The following is a 24,429-nucleotide window of genomic DNA, read 5'->3' on the forward strand; positions in this document are numbered from 1 at the left end:
CTTGGATTTGTGATCCTCCTGCCTCAGCCTACTGAATAGCAGCTGGGGTTAGAGGTGTGCACCACTGAACCTGACTTCCCAGCACCTCTCCATTCCACAAGATTTGGGTTTTTGATGGCCCTTGGTGTCTGTTTGCTGAAAAAGGACTAGCAGAGTTGGCCCAACTATTTCTTGCAATAAATACTGGCTTATTGGTAAAATATTAATTTGGAAAATATAAAAAAAAGTATAAGAAAAAATTAGAACCATTATCCAAAGACAAGGACTAATTCTAATCCACTTTTTTCTTTTCAGAACTGGGCATTGAGCCCAGGGGCATTCTACCTCCAAGCTACAACCCCAGCCCTATTTTTTTTTTAATTCTTTTTTTTGAAACAGGGTCACACTAAGTTGCAGAGTGCCTCACTAAGTAGCTGAGGCTGGCTGTGAACTTCTGATCCTTTTGTCTGAGCCTCCCAAGTACTGGGATTCCAAGCGTGTGCCACCAGGCCTGGCTTTTTAATCCACTCTTTTATCGATACTTTTCTTTTTTTTAGTTCTGATCTTTTTTTATGTTGATATTTCTCTCACATACACTTAGTATTCTTAAAAATGTTATGTTATTTTAAATAAAGAATAAAAATAAATTTCAAATAAAAAATAAAAAATAGGGCTGGGGCATGGCTTGGAGGTAGAATGCCCCTGATGACTACTACTACTACTTCTACTATTACTACTACTAATAATACGTGTGTGTATATATATGTATGTGTTATATTTATTTATTTATTTTTTGCAGTACTGGAAATGGAACCCAGGGGCATTCTACCTCTGAGTGACACCCTCAGCCTTATTTATTTATTTATTTATTTATTTTTAATGGTATTGGGGATGGAGCCCAGGGGCATTCTACCTTTGAGCTACACCACCATCCCTAATTTTTATTCTTTATTTGGAAACAGGGTCTCACTGAGTTGCAAAGGGCCTCACTAAGTAGCTGAGGCTGTCCTCGAACCCGGATCCTCCTGTCTCAGCCTCCCAAATGCTGGGCTTACAAGTGTGCGCTGCCACACCCGGCTCCCAGCCCTATTTTTTATTCTTTATTTTGAAATAGGGTCTCACTGAGTTGCAAAGGGCCTCACTAAGTAGCTGAGGCTGCCTGCAAACCACATCCTCCCGAATGCTGGAATTACAAGCGTACACCACCACACCCGGATTATTTTATGTTTTTTGAATCAAGATCTCACTAAGTTAAAGAGGACCTCACTAAATTGCTGAGACTGGCTATGAACCTGCAATCCTCCTATCTCAGCCTCCCAAGTACTGGGATGACAAGTGGGTGTCACCACACCCAGACTGTTAATTCCTATTAATTCCAGCCCGGGACTGCAATTGAAGAATGAATTTTATCCCAGAACCCTGCAGGAAGCCTGGGTCTCCTGTTGCTTAGGGCAAAGTTTGAAGGGAAGAAGCTCACCTTGGTTCTTCATGTCCCCAGGTGGGAGGAAAAGATCCCTCTGGCCAAAACCACACTGGAGAAGACCTGGCTGTTCCATGAGATTGGCCGCTGCTACTTGGAACTGGACCAGGCCTGGCAGGCCCAGAGTTATGGTGAGAAGTCCCAGCAGTATGCCGAGGAGGAAGGGGACATCGAGTGGCAGCTGAATGCCAGCGTTTTGGTGGCCCAGGCACAAGGTACAGGCTCAGAGATAACCACCTACCTACCCAGCCTTCGGGCCCAGCAGCCACCCTAGGAACAGGCTGGCCCATTTTAAGCAGACGTTGATTAGGGTTTGGGATACCCTAAGAGCTGCCTCTGTTGATGAGGCGCTCAGCTGCAGACCAACAGGGCATCATGCCATCCTCCAGTATTAGTCAGTTTTGGATTACTACAACAAAATACCGGAGGCGGGCTACTCTATAAAGAAAAGAGATACGCCAGGCGTGGTGGCACATGCTTGTAATCCCTGCACTTGAGAGGCTGAAACAGGAGGATTGCACAGGTTCAAAGCCAGCCTCAGCTACTTAGTGAGGCTCTCAGCAACTGAATGAGACCCTGTTTCCAAATAAAGTATAAAATAGGTCTGGGAGTATAGTCCGGAGGTAGAAAACCTCTGGGTTCCACCCCCAGTACCACAAAAAAAAAAAAAAAAAGAAAAAGAAAAAGAAAAAAAAAAGAAAAAGAAAAAAAAAAAAAGATGCCCGGCATGGTGGCGCATACTTGTAATCCCAGTACTTGGGAGGCTGAGACAGGAGATTCATGGGTTGGCAGCCAGTCTCAGCTACTTAGTGAGGTCCTCTGAAACTCAATGAGACCCTATTTTAGAATAGCTGGGCGTGGTGGCACACACTTGTAATACCCGTGCTTGGGAGGCAGAGACAGGAGAATTGCGCAGGTTTGACGCCAGCCTTGCTGGCTTAAGAGACCCTGTTTCCAAATAAAAAAAATATAAAAAATAGGTCTGGGAGTGTAGCCCGGAGGTAGAAGGGTTCCATCCCTTAAATAAAAAACCACCAATAAATAAATAAATAAATAATTTAATTAAATTAATTTATTTAAATAAATAAGTAATATTTATTTAAATAAATAAACAATAAATTTAAATAAATAAATAAATAAATAAAAAGTGGGGCTGGGAGTATAGCTCAGGGGTAGAACACCCCTAGGCTCAATTCCAGTGCCACACACACAAAAATAAATAAATAAATAAATAAATAAATAAATAAATAAAATAAAGAATAAGCCAGGTGTGATGGCGCATCCTTGTAATCCCAACATTTAGGAGGCTGAGACAGGAGGATCTTGATTCGCGGACAGCCTCAGGTTAGTGAGGCCCTTTGGCACTCAGTAAGATCCTGTTTCAAAATAAAGAATAAAAAATAGGGCTGGGAGTGTCGCTTGGAAGCTCAGAGGTAGAATGCCCCTGGGTTCCATCCCCAGTAACACACACACACACACACACACACACACACACACAAACACACACACACACACACACACACACACACACGAATAAAATAGGGCTGAGAATGTAGCTCAGAGCTCAGAGGTAGAATGCTCTGGGTTCAATCCCCAACATCAGTAAATAAATCAGTAGGTAAATAAATAGATAACTAAATAATAAAAATCAGGCTGGAGGTGGAGCTCAGAGATAGCATGCCCCAGGTTTGATCCCCAGTACCGCCAAACAAAACATCAAAACAGCAAAGGTCAGGGAATGGGAAGGAACAGATGGAGCAAGACTGACAAGTAAGGGCTGGATGTCGCTCAGCTGCGCTCACAGAGTGTGAGTGAAGTCCCAGGCTCCAGCCAACAGTACAAAAATATAGATAATGTGTGTGTATATATATGTATATATATATACATATATATATGACAGAAACACAAAATAAACACAAATACAAAGTATAAAAACAAAAAAATACATAAAGAAAAAGAAACAAAAGAGAAAGAGACTGACAATATATTGGTGACCGGATGATTTTTGAAGCTGGACGGTAAGTCATGAGAGCAGTTTTGTGTGTGTGGTCCAGGGGCTGAGCCAGGGGCATCTACCCCAAGCTACACCCCCAGCCCTATATTTTATTCTTTATTTGGAAACAGGGTCTCACTAAGTTGTGAGTGGTCTCACTAAGTTGTGAGTGGTCTCACTAAGTAGCTGAGGCTGGCTGAGAACCTGCAGTCCTCCTATCTCAACTTCCCAAGTACTGGGATACAAGCATGTGCTACTGCCTGGGGAGACTTCATCTTTTTTTTTCTTTTTTTTTCTTCAGTACTGGGGCTGGAACCCAGGGGCATTCTACCTCTGAGCTACACCTCCAGTCCTATTTTTTATTTTTATTTTAAACAGGGTCTCACTAAGTTGCAGAGACCTTGCTAAGTAGCTGAGGCTGGCCATGAGCCCAGATCCTCCTGTCTCAGCCTCCCAAGCACTGGGATTACAAGTGTGTGCCACCATGCCTGTCTGAGACTCCATTTTTTTTTTTTTTTTTTTTTTTTTTTTTGTGGTACTGGGGTTCCTGGAAGCCCTTCTACCTCCCGGCTACACTCCCAGACCTATTTTTACATTTCTATTTGGAAACAGGGTCTCCTAAGCCAGCGCGATCCTCCTGTCTCTGCCTCCCAAGTGCGGGGATTACAAGCGTGCGCCACCACGCCCGGCCTCTATCTTTTAAAATATAAATGTAAACCAGGCGTGCTGGCGCACACTTGTAATCCCAGCATTCAGGAGGCTGAGACTGAAGGATCACAGTTTGCGGACAGCCTCAGCTACTTAGTGAGGCCCTCCGTAACTTAGTGAGACCCTGTTTCAAATTAAAGAATAAAAAAATAGGGCAGGGGGTGTAGTTTGGTGGTTGAATGCCCCTGGGTTCCATCCTCAGACCCGCAAAAAATTATTTATTTATTTATTTATTTATTTATTTATTTATTTATTTGCGGTACTGGGGATGGAACCTAGGGGCATTCTACCTCCGAGCTACACCCCCAGCCCTATTTTTAATTTTTTTTTGTGTGTGTGTGTTTTGTATAAGTGCTACTAGAGACAGAACCTAGGGGCCTTCTGCTTCCAGGCTACACTGCCAGACCTATTTTATATTTTATTTGGAAATAGATTCACACTAAGTTGTTGAGAGCCTCACTAAGTAGCTGAGGTTGGCTTCAAACCTGAGATATTTCTGTCTCAGCCTCCCAAGTATTGGGATTACAAGTGTGTACCACCATGCCCGGCTTTATTTTTTTATTTTGAAACAGGGTCTCACTAAGTAGCTGAGGCTGGCCGGGAACCTACGACCTCCTGTGTCAGCCTCCCAAATCCTGGGATTATAAGTGTGCACCACCACATTGTTTATACCACAAACACTTGTATTTTGTAGGCACTGGTTTAGGCATATAGTAACAAGAAGCAATCACAGCCAGGGTGCTGACACGAGAATCCAGGTTTGAAGTCAATATGAGCAGCTTAGTGAGGCCCTCTGCAATTTAGCAAGACCCTCTTTCCAAATAAAAAATAAAATGGGATGTGGGTATAGCTCGGAGGTAGAAGGCCCCTGGGTTCCACCCCCCCAAGTACCACACACAACAAAAAGTATGAATTTCCTTTTCTGGAACAATCTAAAGATGGAACAAGTCGGCATGGTGACACACACCAATAATTCCAGCAACTCAGCAGGCTGAGTCAGGAGGATCACAAAGTCCAGGCCAGCTTCAGCTATTTAGTGAAACTCTGTCCCCAAAAATAAATAAAATGGGGCTGGAATGTACCTTAGTAGTAGAGCGATCTCCAGTACCACCAATAAACAAAGATAAGGTAACCCAGGCATGGTGGCACAGTTTGTAATCCCAGTACTTGAGAGGCTGAGACAGGAGGATCACAGGTTTGAGGCCAGCCTCAGCTACTTAGGCGCTCCACAACTTAGTGAGACCCTGTATTAAAATATAGAATTAAAAAATAGGGCCGGGGGTGGGGGGTGTAGCTCAGAGGTAGAATGCCCCTGCGTTCAACCCCCAGTTCTAAAAAAAATAAAATAAAAGGAGTAGATAAGGTTGCACGATAGGGTCGTATCCCTTGAAGGGCCCGGGGTCCAGGGTCCAGGCCCCGTCCTTGCTCAGGGGCGAGATGGGCCAGCACCGAGGTGGACGGGCTGGTGGTGACCGGGGCTGGTCTCCCGCGGGCCTGGGAGAGGCCAGGCGGCCGGGTCTCCACCACATCGCACGTCGCCCTGCGCTGCCTTCTCCGCCCCCCCCACAGTGAAGCTCAGAGACTTCGAGTCGGCTGTGAACAACTTCGAGAAGGCCCTGGAGAGAGCGAAGCTGGTCCACAACAACGAGGCCCAGCAGGCCATCATCAGCGTGAGCCTCCGCGGCCGGGGGCGGGGCCTGAGTGGGGCGGGGCCGGGGGCGGGGCCAGCGCCTCAGCGGCAGTCCCCTCCATTAACACCAGCCTATAACACACACCAGGGCGATGGCTTTGAGATGCTCAGCCAGTGTCAGTTTGTATAGCAGCCTCATATCTATCATTTTATGCGAAACAAAGGAAAAACAGAAATAAAAGGTGGGTTTTGTGTGTGCGTGTGTGGCACTGGGGATTGAAGCCAAGGGTATCTACCTCCAAGCGATGCTCCTAATCTTTTTTCTTTTTCTTTTTCTTTCTTTCTTTCTTTTTTTTTTTTTTTTTTTTTTTGTTGCGGGTCTGGGGATGGAACCCAGGGGCATTTGACCTCCAAGCTACACCACCTGCCCTATTTTTATTCTTTATTTTGAAACCGGGTCTCACTGAGTTGCAGAGAGCCTCACTAAGTAGCTGAGGCTGTCCCTGAACCAGGATCCTCCAGGTCTCGGCCTCCCAAATGCTGGGATTACAAGCGTGCGCCACCACGCCCGGCTCTTTATTTTTCATTTTGAAACAGGGTCTTGCTAACTTCCTGAGGCTGGCCTGGAACCTGCGCTCCTCCCGTCTCAGTCTCCTAAGTCCTGGGACTACAGGGTTGTGCTACAAGGCTACAGACCCATCCTAAAGTGTACCTTTCTTTTCTTTTGTTTTTATTTTGAAACAGGGTCTCACTCAGTTCCCGAGTCTATCTTTGAACCTATATCATCCTTCGGTCTCAGCCTCCCAAGGACTGGGATTAGGGTGTGTGCCACCACCACGCCTGGCTCCCTCCTTCCATCAGCCAAAAGGAAGAGCTGCCCTCCAGAGTCACGGGCGGGTGCGGTCCCTGGGCCCAGCTACTCAAGAGGCTGAGGCAGGAGGATCAGTTGATCCGGGAGTTTGAGGCTAGCCTGGGAAACATAGTGAGACCCTCATCTCAAAAGTATAAAATAGCCGGGCCTGGTGGCGCACGCTTGTAATCCCCGCGCTTAGGAGGCCAAGACAGGAGGATCGCACAGGTTCGAACCAGCCATGCTGGCTTAAGAGACCCTGTTTCCAAAAATAAGATAAGTATAAAATAGGTCTGGAGTGTAACCCGGAGGTAGAAGGGTTTCCAGGAACCCCAGTACCACCAAAAATAAATAAATTAATTAAATTAAAATTAATTAATTAAAAACACAGATAGGGCTGGGGCTGTAGCTAGTAGTCGAATGCTTGCCTAGTTCAAGTTCCTGATTTTTTTTTTTTGTATTGGAGGTTGAACTACATCCCCAAATCTATTTTATTTTTTATTTTGAAACAAGGTCAGGCTGTTACTGAGGGTCTTGCTAAATTGCCGAGGCTGTCCTCAAACCTGTGATCCTCTTTTCTGTCTCAGCCTCCCAAGTACTGGGACTACAGGCATCCGCCTTCATGGCCAGCTGACTCCCTGGGTTCTTTCCCCAGCGCTGCTAAACAAGACAAAAGAAAGCGCTGAGCTTGAGCTGGGGAAACCCCAGACCCGCAGCCCCCTGCTGCAGGGAGCCAGTCCTCAGCCTGCCCGCCCCGGCTCGCTGCCTCGTCGTCGGGTGCTCAGGGCTCGGATTGTCCTTTGGCACTCAACGAAGCCAAGAGCAACTTTAGGTAATAGGGCAGAAATCAAGCTGGCCCTGGTGGCACACATCTATCATCCTAGTACTTGAGAGGTGGAGACAGGAGGATTGCAGGTTCAAGGCCAGCCTCAGCGATTTAGCAAGGCCCTTAGCAACTTAGTGAGACCCTGTTTCAAAACGAGGGTATGAGTGTTGCCCAGAGATAGAATGCCCCTGGGTTCAATCCCCTGTAACACACACACACACACACACACACACACACACACACACGCAGAAGACAGACACAACTCCACAACATCTGCCTACGGCCAAGAGGAATAGATTTGGCTTCTTGCAGGCCCATGTCTCTCATACCACTCACTGTAGATAAACCTCAGCGCAGCAGCCTTCAGAGGCAGAAGGAAACCGAGGGGGCAGGGTGCTGGGCTTGTGGGGGAGAGGAGCAGGGTTAAGAGAGGTCACCAGCTCCTCTGCCCTCCGCAGGCCTTGGACGACGCCAACAAGGGCATCATTGAAGAGCTGAAGAAAACTAACTACCGGGAGATGCTCAAAGAAAAAGGTGAGTCCCCGGCCCCCAAGGCACCTCCGGCCGTGTGCCCCTTTGCCTTCTCTCCCAGCAGTGCTGGCTGCTTCCCGGCAGGCCCCTGGCCAGGTGGTGCCGCTCACCAAGCTCACCGATCCTCCCGATGCCCTGCCACTGCAGCCGCAGCCTCTCCCCGGGGCAGGGCAGGACCCAGCTCACCCCGGCTGGGCTTTCGAACCACCTGTCTGCTCCAAGAGCCCACTGTTTATTTCTTCCTGTTATCCATCAAGTATGTATTGAGCACACGCCATGTGCCGGGAAGGTGTTGGATTCTGGGGAGACAGAGGCTGGTCGCCTGTCCTGGAGGAGGCCGTAGCACAGCGAGAGGGACAGATGGAGTGCCAGCCACCGGGCTCCTGTGTGCCAGGGCCGCAGCGGGGCAAAGCACGCGGGAGGCACTGGGGCGGCGGCACTCAGGGCTGATGGGAAGACCTCAGAGAGCGTCTGCCTCCGGCGCCAGTGGGTGCCAGGAGTCTCCAGGTGGGAGCTGGGCAGGCAGGGCATTTCCAGCAGGGCACAGCAGGGGCAAGGACACAGACAGAAGGACAGGAACTGCCCCTTGGGGCTCTTTCCTGCAGGCCAGGTACTGGGTTAAGCACCCGACGGGAACATCTCTTGCCCTCAGCACCGGGAGGCAGCTGTGGTCAGTCTGGGGAGGAGGCTGAGACAGACGAGTGAGTGGCTCCTCGGCTCCCACAGCTCAGGAGGACCCAGCGACCCGGCGCAGAGGCTCTGGCCACCACGCTGCAGTGGCTTTGCGCTGCGAGGCCTGACCACTGCGCCCATGTCACAAGGCCTCCAGGGAGCAGAGGCTGTCCCTGCGGGATGGAGTGAGGGAAGAGGAGGCTGGAGCCAGGAAAGCCCAAAGGAACTAGGCTGCGATCCGGCCCTTGCAGCGACCTCCATCCATTTGGTGCCTCTGCTCTGCCAGGCACTTTCCTAGGGGCTCTGTCTGCACTGGCTCACTAGCTGGAAATGCTGTCCAAGTGTTCGGCTAGCTGAGTGTGCTGGGACACACCTGTAACCCCAGCACTAGGGAGGCTGAGGCAGGAGGACTGGAGGTTCACAGCCAGCCTCAGCTACTTAGTGAGGCACTCAGCAACTTAGTGAGAACATGTTTCCAAATAAAACATTAAATAGAGCCAGGCATGGTGGCGCACACTTGTAATCCTGGCATTTGGGAGGCTGAGACAAGAGGATTATGGTTCTCGGACAGCCTCAGCTACTTAGTGAGGCCCTTTGCAACTCAGTGAGACCCTGTTTAAATAAAATAATAAAAAATAGGGCTGGAGGTGTAGCTCAGAGGTAGAATGCCCCTGGGTTCCATCCCCAGTACCTCAAAAAAACAAAAATTAAATAGGACTGGGGGAGTAGTCTGGAGGTGGAAGGCTCCTGAGTTCCATCCCCGACACCACACACACACACACACACACACACACACACACACACACACACACCTTAATTAAATAAATAAAATAGAACTGAGAGTGTAACTTGGAGGTAGAATACTGCTGGGTTTAAATCTCAGCACTAAGCCAGGCGTGGTGGCACACGCTTGTAATCCCCGCGCTTGGGAGGCAGAGACAGGAGGATCACACAAGTTCGAAGCCAGCCTCAGCTACTTAGTGAAGCTCTCAACAACTTAGTGAGACCCTGTTTCCAAATAAATATAAATATTTAATAAATATAAATATTTAATATTTAATATAAATATAAAATAGGTCTGAGAGTATAGCCCAGAGGTAAAAAGCCTCTGGGTTCTACCCCCAGTACCACCAAAAATAAATAAAATAAATCTCAGCACTATATAGGCACATAAACACACACATACACACACACAAACTATTAAGCTGGGCGTGGTAACACACCCCCATATTCCTAGTACTCTGGAGGCTGAGCCAGGAGGATCACAGTTCCACAGACAGCCTCAGCTACTTAGTGAGGCCCTCTGCAATTTAGTGAGACCTTGTTTCAAAAAAGAATAAACATATGGGTGAGGGTATAGCTAAGAGGTATAATGCCTCTGGGTTCCATCTAAAGTAACACACACACACACACACACACACACACACACACACACACACACGACCTCCTGTGCTTTCACCATGGGTCCCTGCTGTTATGGGGGTGGACAGGCTCTGTCTGCTTGCCCCTTGGGGTATCTTTGCCCCAGTCGTACTGCAGGGGTGGGTTGGCCAGCAGGAGAGAGCCCAGTGCAGACCCTTGGCTATGGCCCTGCAGGCTCCACGGCTCCTTTCTCTCTAGCATCAGGTGTGACAGCCCTTTGTTATCCAGTGTCTGCCATATGGCAGTTGGTCACCCTTAGAGGGGGCCAGGCCTCTGCCCCACAGCCCTCTCAGGAGCCACAGGAGCAATCAGTGTGAAAAGAAAAGCCCCAGATGGGAAATAGCAGATGCTCCAAGCAGCCTCTGGCCTCCCGCAGGCCAACGCTGGGGGAAGGGGAAGTGCCCTCCCCATCCCGGTGGGAAGACATAGCTGCCCGCACAGCTCCTGCAAGGCCCTCTCTGAACAGCAGGTGGCAGCATTGCTTACCTTTTTATCTCTGTCTGTGACTTTGGGGCGCCTCTGCGGGTGACCTGGGGACCGGGGTTGCCAGGAAGAGAATGAGGGAGACTCAGGAGGAGGGATTGGTGACTTTTCTTTGTACCTATTAAAAACCAGGAGTGAAGCCGGGCGTGGTGGCCCACGTTTGTAATAGCTGCACTCGGGAGGCTGAGACCAGAGGATCATGGTTCACAGCCAGCCTCAGCTACTTAGTGAAGCCCTTTGCAACTCAGACCCTGTTTCAAAATAAAGACTAAAAAATAGGGCTGGGGTGTAGCTCGGAGGTAGAATTCCCCTGGGTTCGATCCCCAGTACCAAAAAGAAAAAGAAAAAAAAAAAAAAAAAAGCCAGGAACGAAGCTGAGCATGGCGGCACATGTTTGTAATCCCAGTACTTAGGAGGCTAAAACAGAAGAATCATAGGTTTGAGGCCAGCCTCAGGTACTTAATGAGGCCCTCTGCAACTTAGTAAGACCCTGTTTCAAAATAAAAATTTTAAATGGGGCTAAGAAGCCGGCCGTGGTGGTGCACGCTTGTAATCCCAGCATTTGGGAAGCTGAGACTGGAGGATCATGGTACGCAGTCAGCCTCAGCTACTTAGTGAGGCCCTCTGCAACTCAGTGAGACCCTGTTTCAAAATAAAGAAAGGCAGAACAGGGGCTCAAAGGTAGAATGCCCCTGGGTTTCATCCCCAGTACCACAAGAAAAAAAAAGAAAAAGAAAAAATGGGGCTGGGGGTGTATCATGGAGATAGGATACATCTGGGTTTAATCTCCAATTCCACAAAAAAAACAAAAACAAACAAACAGGAAACAGGAGTGGAGCCAGGTGTGGTGGTGCACACCAGTACTTGGGAGGCTGAGACAGGAGGATCACAGGTTCAAAGCCATCCTCAGCAACTTAGTTGAGGCTCTCAGTGACCTACCAAGACCATTTCAAAATAAAAAATAAAATAGGGCTGGGGTGTAGCTTGGAGGTAGAATGCTTAAGGGTTCAATCCCCAGCACTAAAACAAACACACAAGGAGCGAAGAATCTCTTGGTTCCCCAGTTCTCCCACTGACCTTTCTGCTGGCAGTCTGCTTGTAGTTTTAGAAGAAACTTCCAAACAAATGGTAAAAGGTTTTTCCAGTCCAGGGACAAAGAGAATATGGCTGCATGTTTTGGCCTGTTTGGCCTGGAGAAAAGAACCTGTGGTCAATTCCTAGCACCTGGGCTTGCACTTTTTTTTTCTCTTCCTTTCTTCGTGTGTGTGTGTGTGTGTGTGTGTGTGTGTGTGTGTGTTACTGGAAATTGAACTGGGAGGGGGTGATTTCTATCTCTGAGACACATCCCTAGCCCTTTTTATTTATTTTACTTTACTTTTAAGTATTTAGTTATTTGGTACTGGAAATTGACTCGGAGGTACTTTTTTTTTTTTTTTTTTTTGTGGTGCTAGGATGGAACCCAGGGGCTTTCTACCTCGGGCTATACTCCCAGACCTATACTATACTTTATTTGGAAACAGGGTCTCACTAAGTTGCTGAGAGCCTCACTAAGTAGCTGAGGCTGGCTTTGAACCTGTGCAATCCTCCTGTCTCAGCCTCCCAAGTGCTGTGATTACAAGCATGCGCCAGCATGCCTGGCAGTATTCTACTTCTGAGTTACAGTCCCAGCCCTACTTTTTATTTTTATTTTTTGGTGGTACTGGGGATGGAGCCCAGGGACATTGTACCTCTGAGCTACATTCCCACCTCCAGCCCTAATTGATTAATTAATTTGCAGTACTGAGGATTGAACTCAGGTGCATTCTACCTCCAAGCAACACCCCCAGCCCCACATTTTATTCTTTTATTTGAAACTGGGTCTCATTGAGTTGCAGAGGGCCTCACACAGTAGCTGAGGTTAGCCACAAACCTGCGATCTTCCTGTCTCAGTCTCCCAAGTACTGGGATTGCAAGATTACAAGCGTACACCACCATGCCTGGCTTTATTCTTTTATTTTGAAACAGAGCCTAAGTTGCAGAGGGCCTAAGTTGCTGAGGCTGGCTGCAAACCTGTGATCTTCTTGTCTCAGCTTCTCAAGTACTAGGATTACGAGCATGTACCACCCCGTCTGGCTTCCTTTTTATTTTTTCTTTGGAAACAGGATCTCTCTAAATGACCACGCACTGGCCTTGAAACTGTGATGCTTCTGTCAGTTTCCAGAGTACTGAGATTACAGTCATGTGCCAGTGCGCCCAGCACCTTTGCTGTTTCTTACAGGGCAAAGAGCATGTGCTCTTGGGTCGGACCATCTTAGGTTCCAACTCTGGCCCTGCTCTTATATACTTGCAGAGCGACCATCTTCTGGTTTCTCATTTGACAGTCTTGGGTCTTTCGACAGCAAACTCAAATCAGTGACTGTGCAATTTCACAGTGACCAAATGACCCGATCTGTCCAGCACCTCACATGATGTGAGCGCAGGGCCGGCTCCCTCCCTCTCTTTGTGGAAAGCGCTCTGCTGCGGACTGAGGGCAAGAGCTTCTTCCCTAGAAGCCCAGGCCCCTCTGCAGCCCGCGGTGAGCACCCTCCCCTTCTCCCTCCTCCTCCCTCTTGTTCCTCAGAAGAGGCTACCGCGATTGCTGACAGCAGAACGATGGTGGCAAAGGAGAAGGAAGAGAGAAAAGTGAAGGAGGAGGCTGAGAAGGTGATGAGGAGGTGGGAGAGGGAGCAGCCTGAGAGTGATAAGGAGAGTGACGACGACGATGGCGACGATGACGATGACGGTGACGATGGCTGCGATGGTGAGTTCACGGAGGCAGGGAGAGCCAGGACTGACTCCAGGAGGCTGCCCGGCGAGGGGCCGCTGCCTGCAGTGGGCAGGAGTGAGTCCAGGGAGATTTTCAGGAGGCCCTCGGAGGAGTTAGAACAGAAGCCCTCCGGAGAATTCAGTAGAAAGGTCTCAGAAGGACCAGAGGAAAAACCTCCAGAAGGAGACACAGGAGAGGAACAGAGCCTGGAAAACACAGGAGAAGAAGGAGAAAAGAAGGAAACCCCAAGTGCCGAAGAAGCAACAGACAAGGAGTAAAGCGAAGCCCGCCTTAGTAGGCCTGAGGGCCAGGGGGTGTTCACAGGGGTTTGTTTTTAATGGGAAAAACCCGGAAACAGCTCTGCTTCTTTCTGTCACTGTTTCCCCATTAAACACGTGCCTTTCACTTTTACAAGCCTCTCCTTTTTAAAGGCTCTCGCTTTGCCTCCCGACTCCCACACAGCCTCAGAAGCGCCTTATGGAAGAAATGAGGCGTGGAGAATTATCTCAGGAGGCCGAGACACAGCTGAGCTCCAGGGAGCCCCGAGAACTTAGAGGAGGAACAAGACGGACCTGGAGGAGTAGAGGGGGTCTGCCTAGCTCAGGGCTATTGGCGCGCCTCGATGAGCACCTACTGTGTGCGCAGGACACGGGGAGGCTGTATGGGAGAAATGATGATGGTGGACAGCCTCAGCTAGCATCAGCCGCCATACTGGGCGGGCCTGTACATCTCTAGCCTTTAAAGTAGAATGGTTAAGACTGATGGGTGCTCCTGGGGTCCAGAGGAACAGCAGAGTCTGGGAGTAGGGAGGAGAGAGGGACTCCAGCGCAGCCCTCTCCAGCAGCACGGGTGGGTAGACCAGGCTCTCCAGGCTTCTTCCTCCTCTGGGCAAAGAGGCACCAGCCTCAGCCTCGGGAGTTGGCGTGAGGAGGAGAAGAGTGCCTGCCACCATACTTGGTTGACAGGAAACTAAAAAAATGCAGCCAAGTGTTCAGTGACCTCACAGAGCAGGTGGCAGCTGAGCCTCTGGCCGGCCTCAGAGGATGGGTCCTTAGCTCGGGGATGGAACCCAGGATCGCCTTGCAGGTTAGGCAAGCACTGTACCACCGAGCTACATCCCCAGCTCCAAGATAAATTATAATGAAGTATTACAAAGGTTTTAACGGAAAAATGCATGATGAATAAAATATCAAAACCTAAGACTGGAGCCGGGCGTAGTGGTGCACACTTATAATCCCAGCATTTGAGAGGCTGGGACAGGAGGATCACAGGTTCACAGACAGCCTCAGCTATTATTAGTGAGGACCTTTGCAACTCAGTGAGACCCTGTTTCAAAATGAAGAATAAGCCCGGGCGTGATGGCACACGCTTCTTGTAATCCCAGCATTTGGGAGGCGGAGACAGGACTGCAGTTTGAGGACAGTTTAGGCTACTTAGGCCATTTGTAACTCAAACCCTATTTCAAAATAAAGGATAAAAATAGGGCTGGGGGTGTAGATCAGAGGTAGACTGCCCCTGGGTTCCATCCCCAGTATCACAATAAATAAATAAATAAATAAATAAAAAATAGGGCTGGGGTCTAGCTCAGAGGTAGAATGCCCCCCTGGGTTCCATCCCCAATACCACAAAACAAACAAACAAAAACCTTAAGATTAGCTGGGCGTGGTGGCACACACTTGTAAACCCCCCCTCCCACTTGGGAGGCTGAGACAGGAGGATCACACAGGTTCAAAGCCAGCCTCAGCTACTGAGTGAGGCTCTCAGCAACTTAGTGAGACCCTATTTCCAAATAAAATATAAAATAGGTCTGGGAGTGTAGCCTGGAGGTAGAAAGCCCCTGGGTTCCACCCTCGTACCACCAAAAAAAAAAAAAAAAAAAAGACAAAAAACCCCCCAAAAAACTTAGGACTGGATCTGGACTTGCTCAGCCCTGTCTCACTCCCTTCATCTTAATCCCAGGAAGGGAGATGACATCCCTATTTCAAGCATCTTAAATCCAGCCAGGCATGGTGGCTCATGCTTGTAATCCCAGGATTTAGGAGGCTGAAACAGGAGGGTCACAGTTTGTGGACAGTCTCAGCTACTTAGACCCCCGTTTCAAAATAAAACAAAAATCGGACTGGGGGATAGCTTGGAGGTAGAATGCCCCTAGGTTCCATCTCCAGCACCACAAAACAAAACAAAACAAAAATTTTAAATCAGATGTGGTGGCACGTGTTTATGATCCATCCCAGCACTTGGGAGGCTGAGATGGGTGATCACAGGTTTGAAGCCGGCCTCAGCAACTCAGCGAGGCTCTTAGCAGCTTGGTGAGACCCTGCTTCCAAATTAAAAGAGTGGGCTGCGAGTTGTAGCTCGGCAGTAAAATGCCCCTGGTTCAATCCCCAGCACCAGGCACTATTCATCGTCGACGGGAGCCGGGGGGCGGAGGAGTGTGTGCAGCTCCGCGGTGGAGCCTGAACAGGCCCCGGGTTCGATCCCCAGCAGCGCCTCTCCCCTCCTCCCCCCCCCCCCCCCGAGCCTCCCAAACCGCTGCAGACGGCGCAGGTGGGTGCATGGGGGCGCCTCTGCGCGCGGGCCGCCCCGCCTCTTCCAGGAACCCCAAGTTTCGCCTCGCCGCGCCTGCGCGGGCCGCCCCGCCCCGGGCTATGTAAGGCGCCCCGGGCTGCCGGCGGGGGAGACCGCGTCCCTCGCGCAGGCCTGCGGCCTCGGACAGCTGGAGCCCGCGCCGGCGGCGACGGCCCCTACCCAACATGGTGAGCGGCGCGGGGGCCGGGGGGCGCGGGGGGCACCCTGGCGGAAGCACGAGTACTGCGGGGTTCTTGGGAGCAGGTGGCATGCAAATGAGGACCCGGGGTTCCGGAGTTGAATGCAGATTGGGGTTTTCCAGCGCAGCGCGAAGGTAAGGAGACCTGTGGCATTTGAGAGGCAGGAACTCAGGAATGGCGGCAGCTGCTGCTCCCTGGGGCTGCACAGCTGTGGGTGGGCTTGGGATGCAGGACCCGAGGGCGGCTGCCCACGGCCCCGGCTGGAGGAGCCGGAGGCCGGCTAAGCTCTCAGGGTGCAGAGAGGAAGCAGAGCCAGGGCAGAGAAGACACTTTAGAGTGCCAGTGTTGGCGCACGCTTGTAATCCCAGTACTTGGGAGGCTGGGACAGGAGGATCTCAGGTTCGCGGCCAGCCTCAGCTACATAGAGAGAGGCCTTCCACAACGTAGTGAGACCCTGTTTCAAAATAAAGAATAAAATAGGAATGGGGAGCCGGACGTGGTGGCGCCCGCTTGTAATCCCCGCGCTTGGGAGGCTGAGACAGGAGGATCATGCAGGTTCGAAGCCAGCCTCAGTTACTTAGTGAGGCTCTCAGCAACTTAGTGAGACCCTGTTTCCAAATAAAATATAAAAATGGGTCTGGGAGTATAGCCCGGAGGTAGAAAGCCTCTGGGTTCCACCCCAAGTCCCACCAAAAAAAAAAAAAAAAAAAGGAATGGGAGTGTGGTTTGGAGGTAGAATACCTCTGGTTTTAATCTCCAGTGTTGCAAAAAAAAAAAAAAAAAAAAAAAAAAACCAGGTTAAAGACTGTGTGACTTGTCGCTTCTAGCACACAGGAAAACAGATGGCTCAGAGAGGTGCTGCTGACACACAGCGGGGGATGGGGAGAGCAGAGCTAGATCCTGGACACAGGTGCCCTGTGCTGCCCAGCCCTGGGGCAGGCACAAAGACCACGACTTTGGAGGGGCTGAGAGAGGCCGAGGAGGAGGTGGCAGGCGGTAAATGAGGCCCTTTGTTCAGTGCCCTCCTGCCCTGCCCCCACCAACTCTCTGTGGGGCCATTGTCCCCCCCCCCAGCCCAGACAAGAGCGTATTATCTGTTGCTGCCATTGTTGGGGGAAGGGAGGCGGTCTTTGGGTGGCCCTCCTTCACCCCCACCCTCTTCTGGACACTCAGAGCCAGGGCAGCTGTGGCTTTACCCAGACAGAGTCCCAGGCCTCAAAAGAGGACCTCCTTAAGAGGTGCCAAGTATATAGACGTTAGGCCCGGGCCTAGAAGCGCAGGCCCCAGCCCTGCCCCGCACTTCCAACACATCTCCCGTTCAGAGGGGCAGCAGCGGTGTCCCTTGGGGAGAAGAGGGTAAGAAAGAAGTCGGGGAGCTTCTGGCAGGTCACCCCCCACGGCCCAAGGCCCGAGGCAGACAGTACCCAGGGACCTACAGGGAGGAGAAGGCCACCACCGCCCTGCCCAGTGATGGTGTTCAGCCAGGGGGGCTTTAAGACAGGCCTGGGGATTACAGCCAGGGTTCCCCACTAGAGTGAGGCCGGAGACAAGGCCAGGGCTGGCTGCAAGGGGACCAGGGCTGACATCTCTTTCCCCTCACACAGAACAGAGGGTTTTCCCGAAAGAGCCACGTATTCCTACCCAAGATCTTCTTCCGCAAGATGTCGACCTCGGGGGCCAAGGACAAGCCCGAGCTGCAGTTTCCCTTCCTGCAAGACGAGGACACGGTGAGCACGCTGCAGGAGTGTAAGACACTCTTCATCCTGCGAGGCCTGCCGGGAAGCGGCAAGTCCACGCTGGCCCGGCTCATCGTGGACAAGTACCGTGACGGCACCAAGATGGTGTCTGCCGACGCTTACAAGATCACGCCCGGCGCGCGGGGGTCCTTCTCCGAGGAGTACAAGCAGCTCGACGAGGACCTGGCCTCCTACTGCCGCCGGGACGTCCGAGTTCTCGTGCTGGATGACACCAATCATGAGCGGGAGCGGCTGGAGCAGCTCTTTGAAATGGCCGACCAGTACCAGTACCAGGTGGTGCTGGTGGAGCCCAAGACGGCGTGGCGGCTGGACTGCGCCCAGCTCAAAGAGAAGAACCAATGGCAGCTGTCGGCCGAAGACCTCAAGAAGCTGAAGCCCGGGCTGGAGAAGGACTTCCTGCCGCTCTACTTCGGCTGGTTCCTTTCCAAGAAGAGTTCTGAGACCCTCCGCAAAGCGGGCCAGGTCTTCCTGGAGGAGCTGGGGAACCACAAGGCCTTCAAGAAAGAGCTTCGGCACTGTAGGTGGCACAGGGGCGGGGGGACAGGGAAGTTAACCCCTGCACTGTCCCCTCATTCGGAAGCCCACCTTGCCCGGCACAGGGTGCCGTGTGCATAGGATCATCGTGTGCTCCAGGGACTGGGTGCGGGGTGGGGATGGTGGATGGAGACCTACCTGGACCAGCAGAAACAAGTGGGTGCCCGACAGAGGTAGTCTTGGGTAGTAGACGTGGGATGGAGATATGGGGAGAGGTGTTCCTCTCCTTCCAGCCCTCCTCTTCCCGGGGTCCCTCTCCTAGCCTGGCTCTAGACCACCATCACGGTCTTGGAGGTAGGTAAAATGAATGACTGTCCTAAGAGGAAATGCTATCCTTTAATATAACCTAAGGGGGAAAACCTTGCTCACTGTTATTTAATTTATTTATTATTTATTTGTTTATTTTGTGGTACTGGGGGTGGAATCAAGGGGCTTTCTACCTCCGGGCTACACTCCCAGAACTATTTTTTATTTTATTTGGAAACAGGGTCTCACTAAGTTGCTGAGAGCCTCACTAAGTAGCTGAGGCTGGCTTCGAACCTGCGAGATCCTCCTGTCTCAGCCTCCCAAGCGCTGGGATTACAAGCGTGCACCACCATGCCCGGCTTTCAAACTCATTTTTAGAATCCTGTTCTAGAGCATAACAGTACAGGGAATCCAGCCTAGGGTGTGCACCCCTCCTGCCTTGTGGCGTTACGTGCCTCCAAAGAGTGGAGTCTCACAGCTAGTTCAAAACCTTGGGCTTTGCAGATACGGAAGCAGGCCCAGAGGGATGTGAAATTTGCCATCTGGAGCCCTGGACCCCGGCCACTCCTGCCAGGTTCTCTCCTGGCAAGGGCTTTTGGCTCCAGGGATAGGGAGGCTGGGACAGGGAAGGGTCCTGGTGGGCTGCATCCTCCTGCTGGGGCTCTCACCCATTTATTTGTGCCTTTAACCCACTTCTAACTCCCACCCCAATTTTAGGTGATCTGCATACTTGAAATAACCTGCCCCTTTGTTGCCCTTTCTGCCTGCATGAGTTCTCAGAGAACTCTTTTCCAGGCTCCTAAAGCTCTAACTCTGTGGGGGAGCGTGGTGCGGGCACCGACACGGGCCAGGAGTCCGCCCGGTCCTGCGATGGCTTGAGGGAGAAGCCCTGAGAGGCAGGGCTCCTCTTAGCTGCTGGCACTGCTCTAGCCTGACTGCCGCCCCAAGCTGCATGGACCATAAAGAAGAGGATGCTTTTCTACACAGGATATGGGAGGAGAAATGTCATGGGCCAAGAACAAGGCCTGCAGTAAACAAGGCCTGGCCTTCTTCCCCAGTGAAAGTGAAAGTGATTCACCTTTGAGCACAACAGGGGAAAGCCGGTGACTCTGAACACAGCCATGAGGCTTGGGGTCTCGGAAAGGAACTCACAGATGCTCTGTTCTCAAGGTAGCCGCCAGCCACACGTCACCCCGCCGTACCCCAGCACCCTTTCCGCACCAGGCCTGCACAGGCTCTCCTCCTCCCAGCAGGCCTGCAGGGTCCAGCGTTTCTATGGTTACTGCATAACCTTGCTCATTCAAATGGGCCTGGGTGAAATGGGGTGCTGCTGTTACTCAGTGGTGCTGGGGAAACCGGGGCATAGGGGCAGATTGACAAAGTCAGCCCCTTGCCCCAGGCCTGACACCAAGTGGCATGATGCTTATATGTTATTTATTTTGGTACTAGAGGTTGAACTCAGAGACATTCTACCTCTAAGCTACACCCTAAGCCCTTTTTTATTTTATATATATATATATATATATATATATATATATATATATATATATATATATATTGCAGGTCTAGGGGTAGAACCCAGAGGCATTTGACCTCCGAGCTATACCCCCTGCCCAATTTTTTATTCTTTTTTTTTTTTTTTTTGGTGGTACTGGGGTTCCTGGAAGCCCTTCTACCCCCGGGCTACACTCCCAGACCTATTTTTTAACTTTATGTGGAAACAGGGTCTCTCTCAAGTCAGCGAGGCTGGCTCCGAACCAGCGCGATCCTCCTCTCTCCGCCTCCCAAGCGCAGGGATTACAAGCGCGTGCCACCATGCCCGGCTTTTATTCTTTATTTTGAAACAGGGTCTCACTGAGTTGCGGAGGGCCTCACTAAGTAGCTGAGGCTGTCCATGAACCACGATCCTCCGGTCTCAGCCTCCCAAATGCTGAGATTACAAGCGTGTGCCACTACACCCGGCTATACCCTCAGCTGTTTTTTAAAACCTTGTTATTTATTTATTTTTACGTGTGTGTGTGTGTGTGTGTGTGTGTGTGTGTGTGTGTGTGGTATTGGAATGGAACCCAAGGGCATTCTACCTCCAAGCTACACCCTCAGCCTTATTTTTTATTCTTTATTTTGAAACAGGGTCTCACTAAGTTGCAGAGGGCTTCACTAAGTAGTCGAGGCTGGCTGTGAACCTGCAATCCTCCTGTCTCAGCCTCCTAAGTGTGGCATTACAAGCGTGGGTCACCATGCTGACTTTATTTTTATTTTGAAATAGGCTCTTGCTAAGTTGCTGAGGCTGGCTTCAAACCTGCGATCCTCCTGTCTCATCCTCCCAAGCACTAGGGTTATAGATAGATGTGCACCACCACACCCTCCAGCTGGTTTTCTTTTTCTTTTTTTTTTTTTTTGGAACCAGGGTCTCACTAAGTAGCTGAGGCTGTTCTCAAACCTTTGATCCTCCTGTCTCGGCCTCCCAAGCGCTAGGGATCACAGGCGTGCCCCACTACGGTTACTTCTGGCTCTTTTCACTGTATCACAGTGTACCTGGCCTTCTTTTTTTCTCCCCATCCCACTTTTCATGCTTTGCTTTCCCCTGCTGGGGGCGCCGTTGGTGGATCTAAGTCCCTTGGCCTGTGCTGCCTGGATTACAGGTGCCTTAATTTGGGGGTTGAAATGTAAAGCCAGGGAATCCAAACACATTTCTCTTTTTTCTTCTTGCTGTGCTGGGGATCGAATCCAGGGCACAGGAGGTGGAAAGCAAGTGCTCGACCTTGGAGCCACACTCCCAGCAGCCCTTACACTTTGTAGCTGTAATGTTGGCCTGAGTTGGACCAACTGACGGATGAGGGAATTGCAGTGACCGCATAGGAACTTAGGTGTCGTGTTGGAGTGTTCTCTGGGCCTCCGTGCTCTCTGAGGTAGGCCCTGCTCCCCTCCCCTCACGGCTCCCTCTTTCTCTTGCAGTTCTCTCTGGGGATGAACCGAGGGAGAAGCTTGAACTGGTCACCTACTTTGGGAAGAGACCCCCGGGCGTCCTCCACTGCACAACCAAGTTCTGTGACTACGGGAAGGCCACCGGGGCAGAAGAGTATGCCCAGCAGGATGTGAGTTCTCCCCAGGGACACTGGGCTGAGGAGGGGGCGCCAGAGGAGCAGCGTCTACTGGAGGTGGTACTGGTGCCAGGCAGGGAGCAGACACCAGACAGCAGCTGAGAAGACCCTCCCCCCAGTCTTAGTCCACAGGCCTCGGTCATCGTGCCCAGGAGCCTGCCCGTGTGTGTCCCCAAGGCCTGCCCGGGTGCCTTTCCCCTCTGCAGATGCACGGGTGATGCCAGTCGGCGGCCGGCCCCTGCTCTGCCTCTTGGAGCCTGTGTTAGGTCCTAAGGTTCAAAGTCCCGGGAGTCTGTGAACAGAGGTGCTTATCTAGGTCTGAGGCCTGGCCTTGCCCCAGTGTGAGGGACCGGCTTAGGATACTGAAGCCCCCTGGCTCAGAAGTCCTAGCCCCTTCCCTACCATACAGGTGCCCTGCCCCCACAGCCAGATAGTGACCCTTAGACACCAGGTGTGTCGCCCAGATCTGCAGGGCTCCGTCCCGTTTCCTGGACTGTGGCTGTCCCAGGGAGACCCTTCTCTCACCCCCTTCCTTCTCCCCTCTGCGCCGAGGGCAGCACGGCCGTTTCACCCATTTGGTTCTGGTCTCCTTCCACTCAAATGGCATCTCTGAGGGCCAGGGGTTCTTGGTTTCGTTTACCCTGTTTCCAGCACCCTAACATAGTTGAAGGACTGAATATCTAACACCTGCCAGTGGTGGTCTTACCCACTCATCCATCCAGTAGTATTTACTAAGCAGCTCTCACATGCCAGACACTGTAGACACAAAGATTTAAGAACAGAAATAGAGATTTTGGCCAGGCGCTGTGGCACATGCCTTTGATTCCAGCTGCTTAGGAGGCTGAGGCAGGAGGACCTCAAGTTTGAGGACAGTTCCAGCAACTTAGAGAGACCCTGTCTCAAAAGGGACGGACAACAGCTCACCAGGCACCTCTGGGTTCGATCCCAATACCGAAAAAAAAAAAAAAGTTTCATGGTCAGGTAAGACGGGAGACATGAACTTTCTCAAAGAATCAGATATAACTAGATGTATAATCAGGTATAAATGGGTCTCACTAAATTGCAGAATGCCTAAGTTGCCGAGGCTGGCCACCAATCTTTGATCCTCCTGTCTCAGCTTCTCAAGTACCAGGATTACCAGCGTGCGCCACCACCCTCGGTTTATAGAGTGGATTTTGCCCAACGCCCTACGGGGTCGCCTGAATGCCAGGGTGAGCTGAGTAGTGACAGCAGTAGCACCCACTATGCACAGGGACACCAGGCTTTTAATCCTGTCAACCCTGAGGCAGGCTCTAGTGTCACCCTAGCTTACAGGTGAATAGACCAAGGCTCAGGGAGCTCCGTGGCTGGCTCGGAGCCCTGAGGATAGTGGGGGCCGGCCGAGGTCCGCACACGGGCGGCTCTGCAGACCTGCTGTCCTGCCGCAGGGCCAGCCGAGGGTGGCTTGCTGTAGGTGCGCCTTGTGCGCTTGTAACCTCCACGCCGCTGCCCCTTCCCTCCGACCTATCCCTCCGTCAGCTGTCCCTCTAGCTTGGGCTCCTCTTTCTCGCTCTCCCCAGGTGGTGAAGAAGTCTTACGGCAAGGCCTTCACGCTGACCATCTCCGCCCTCTTTGTGACACCCAAGACGGCTGGGGCGCGAGTGGAGCTGAGCGAGCAGGAGCTACTGCTGTGGCCGAGTGACGTGGACAAGCTGTCGTCCACCGACAGCCTGCCCCGGGGCAGCCGCGCTCACATCACGCTGGGCTGCGCGGCCGAGGTGGAGGCCGTGCAGACGGGCATTGACCTCTTAGAAATTGTGCGGCAGGAGAAGGGGGGCAGCCATGGCGAGGAGGTGGGTGTGCTGGCCCGGGGCAAGCTCTACTCCTTGGGCAGTGGTCGCTGGATGCTGAGTCTGGCCAAGAAGATAGAGGTCAAGGCCATCTTCACGGGGTACTACGGGAAGGGCAAGCCTGTGCCCACGCAGGGCAGCCGGAAGGGGGGTGCCTTGCAGTCCTGCACCATCATCTGAGGGTTCTTGCCACCGTCCGCCCCTCGCTCGTTAGAAGGGAGGGGGAGGAGAGGGCGATGTGCAGTCTGCTTGATAAGATTTTTTTTTTTTTTTTTTACTCAGTGTTAACCTCTGTATAACTTTTTAAAAACTTGTAAAATAACGGCCTCTTCCTTCCTGTCTGCCTCTTCTAACACTCAAGCTCAGCATAAGGTGGGGCGGGGGGCACCATTCAGGAGCCTGGACCGAAGCTGATAAGGCTGCAACTTGGCCAGACCCAGGCCTGCCCTGCCTCAGGAACCGCTCACCCACCCACCCAGCCAGGCCTGCCGCTGCCAGCTACACCCAGGCACGAAGCAGAAAGCAGTGGGGCGGGAGTGGGGGGGTCACTGCCACTGAAAACTGGTTCTTAATCACTACAGCCCTTGGAAGGCTGGGGCTGTTGGCCAGTGTAACCTCCCACCTGTGGTCCTAAGTCCCTATCCCTTCATTTACTCCGTAACTAGGTAACAGTTTGGTAACTAGGGAAGAAAACAGAACCATCAGCAGCAGTATCCTAGGCTGCCCCCTGCTCCCTCCCCATAGTATAGCTCCTGTTGCATAGGGAGAGTCCAGACACACCTGCTCCGGCCTTGCGCATGCCCTGTCCCCATCTGTCTTGCTTCCCTGGAGCCTC

At 51.5% G+C, this 24,429-nt stretch overlaps 2 protein-coding genes across 2 annotated transcripts in view; both read left to right on the plus strand.

The window, feature by feature from the left end:
- The window catches only part of ODAD4 (outer dynein arm docking complex subunit 4), a gene marked incomplete at both ends in the record, with an annotated part of 39,955 nt that extends 23,544 nt beyond the window's left edge, over positions 1–16,411 (plus strand). Inside the window, 9 exons of the mRNA XM_080714065.1 lie at positions 1,478–1,674; positions 5,730–5,830; positions 7,925–8,000; positions 8,062–8,162; positions 8,392–8,504; positions 13,064–13,128; positions 13,174–13,353; positions 15,956–16,115; positions 16,336–16,411. Of these exons, the coding sequence (XP_080570191.1) occupies positions 1,478–1,674; positions 5,730–5,830; positions 7,925–8,000; positions 8,062–8,162; positions 8,392–8,504; positions 13,064–13,128; positions 13,174–13,353; positions 15,956–16,115; positions 16,336–16,411 (1,069 nt within the window). The remainder of the gene's footprint in view (positions 1–1,477; positions 1,675–5,729; positions 5,831–7,924; positions 8,001–8,061; positions 8,163–8,391; positions 8,505–13,063; positions 13,129–13,173; positions 13,354–15,955; positions 16,116–16,335) is intronic.
- A 1,377-nt stretch (positions 16,412–17,788) lies between these two features.
- CNP (2'',3''-cyclic nucleotide 3'' phosphodiesterase) lies at positions 17,789–23,774 on the plus strand (the record flags this gene model as incomplete). Its single annotated transcript, XM_080712719.1, has 3 exons — positions 17,789–18,401; positions 21,620–21,759; positions 23,325–23,774. 3 exons carry the CDS (start codon positions 17,789–17,791, stop codon positions 23,772–23,774), a joined length of 1,203 nt encoding a protein of 400 aa, XP_080568845.1.
- Between the last annotated feature and the right edge of the window lie 655 nt (positions 23,775–24,429).

The sequence above is a fragment of the Muscardinus avellanarius genome (genome assembly GCF_963383645.1).
Source record: "Muscardinus avellanarius genome assembly, chromosome: 16".
Lineage (NCBI taxonomy): Eukaryota > Metazoa > Chordata > Mammalia > Rodentia > Gliridae > Muscardinus > Muscardinus avellanarius.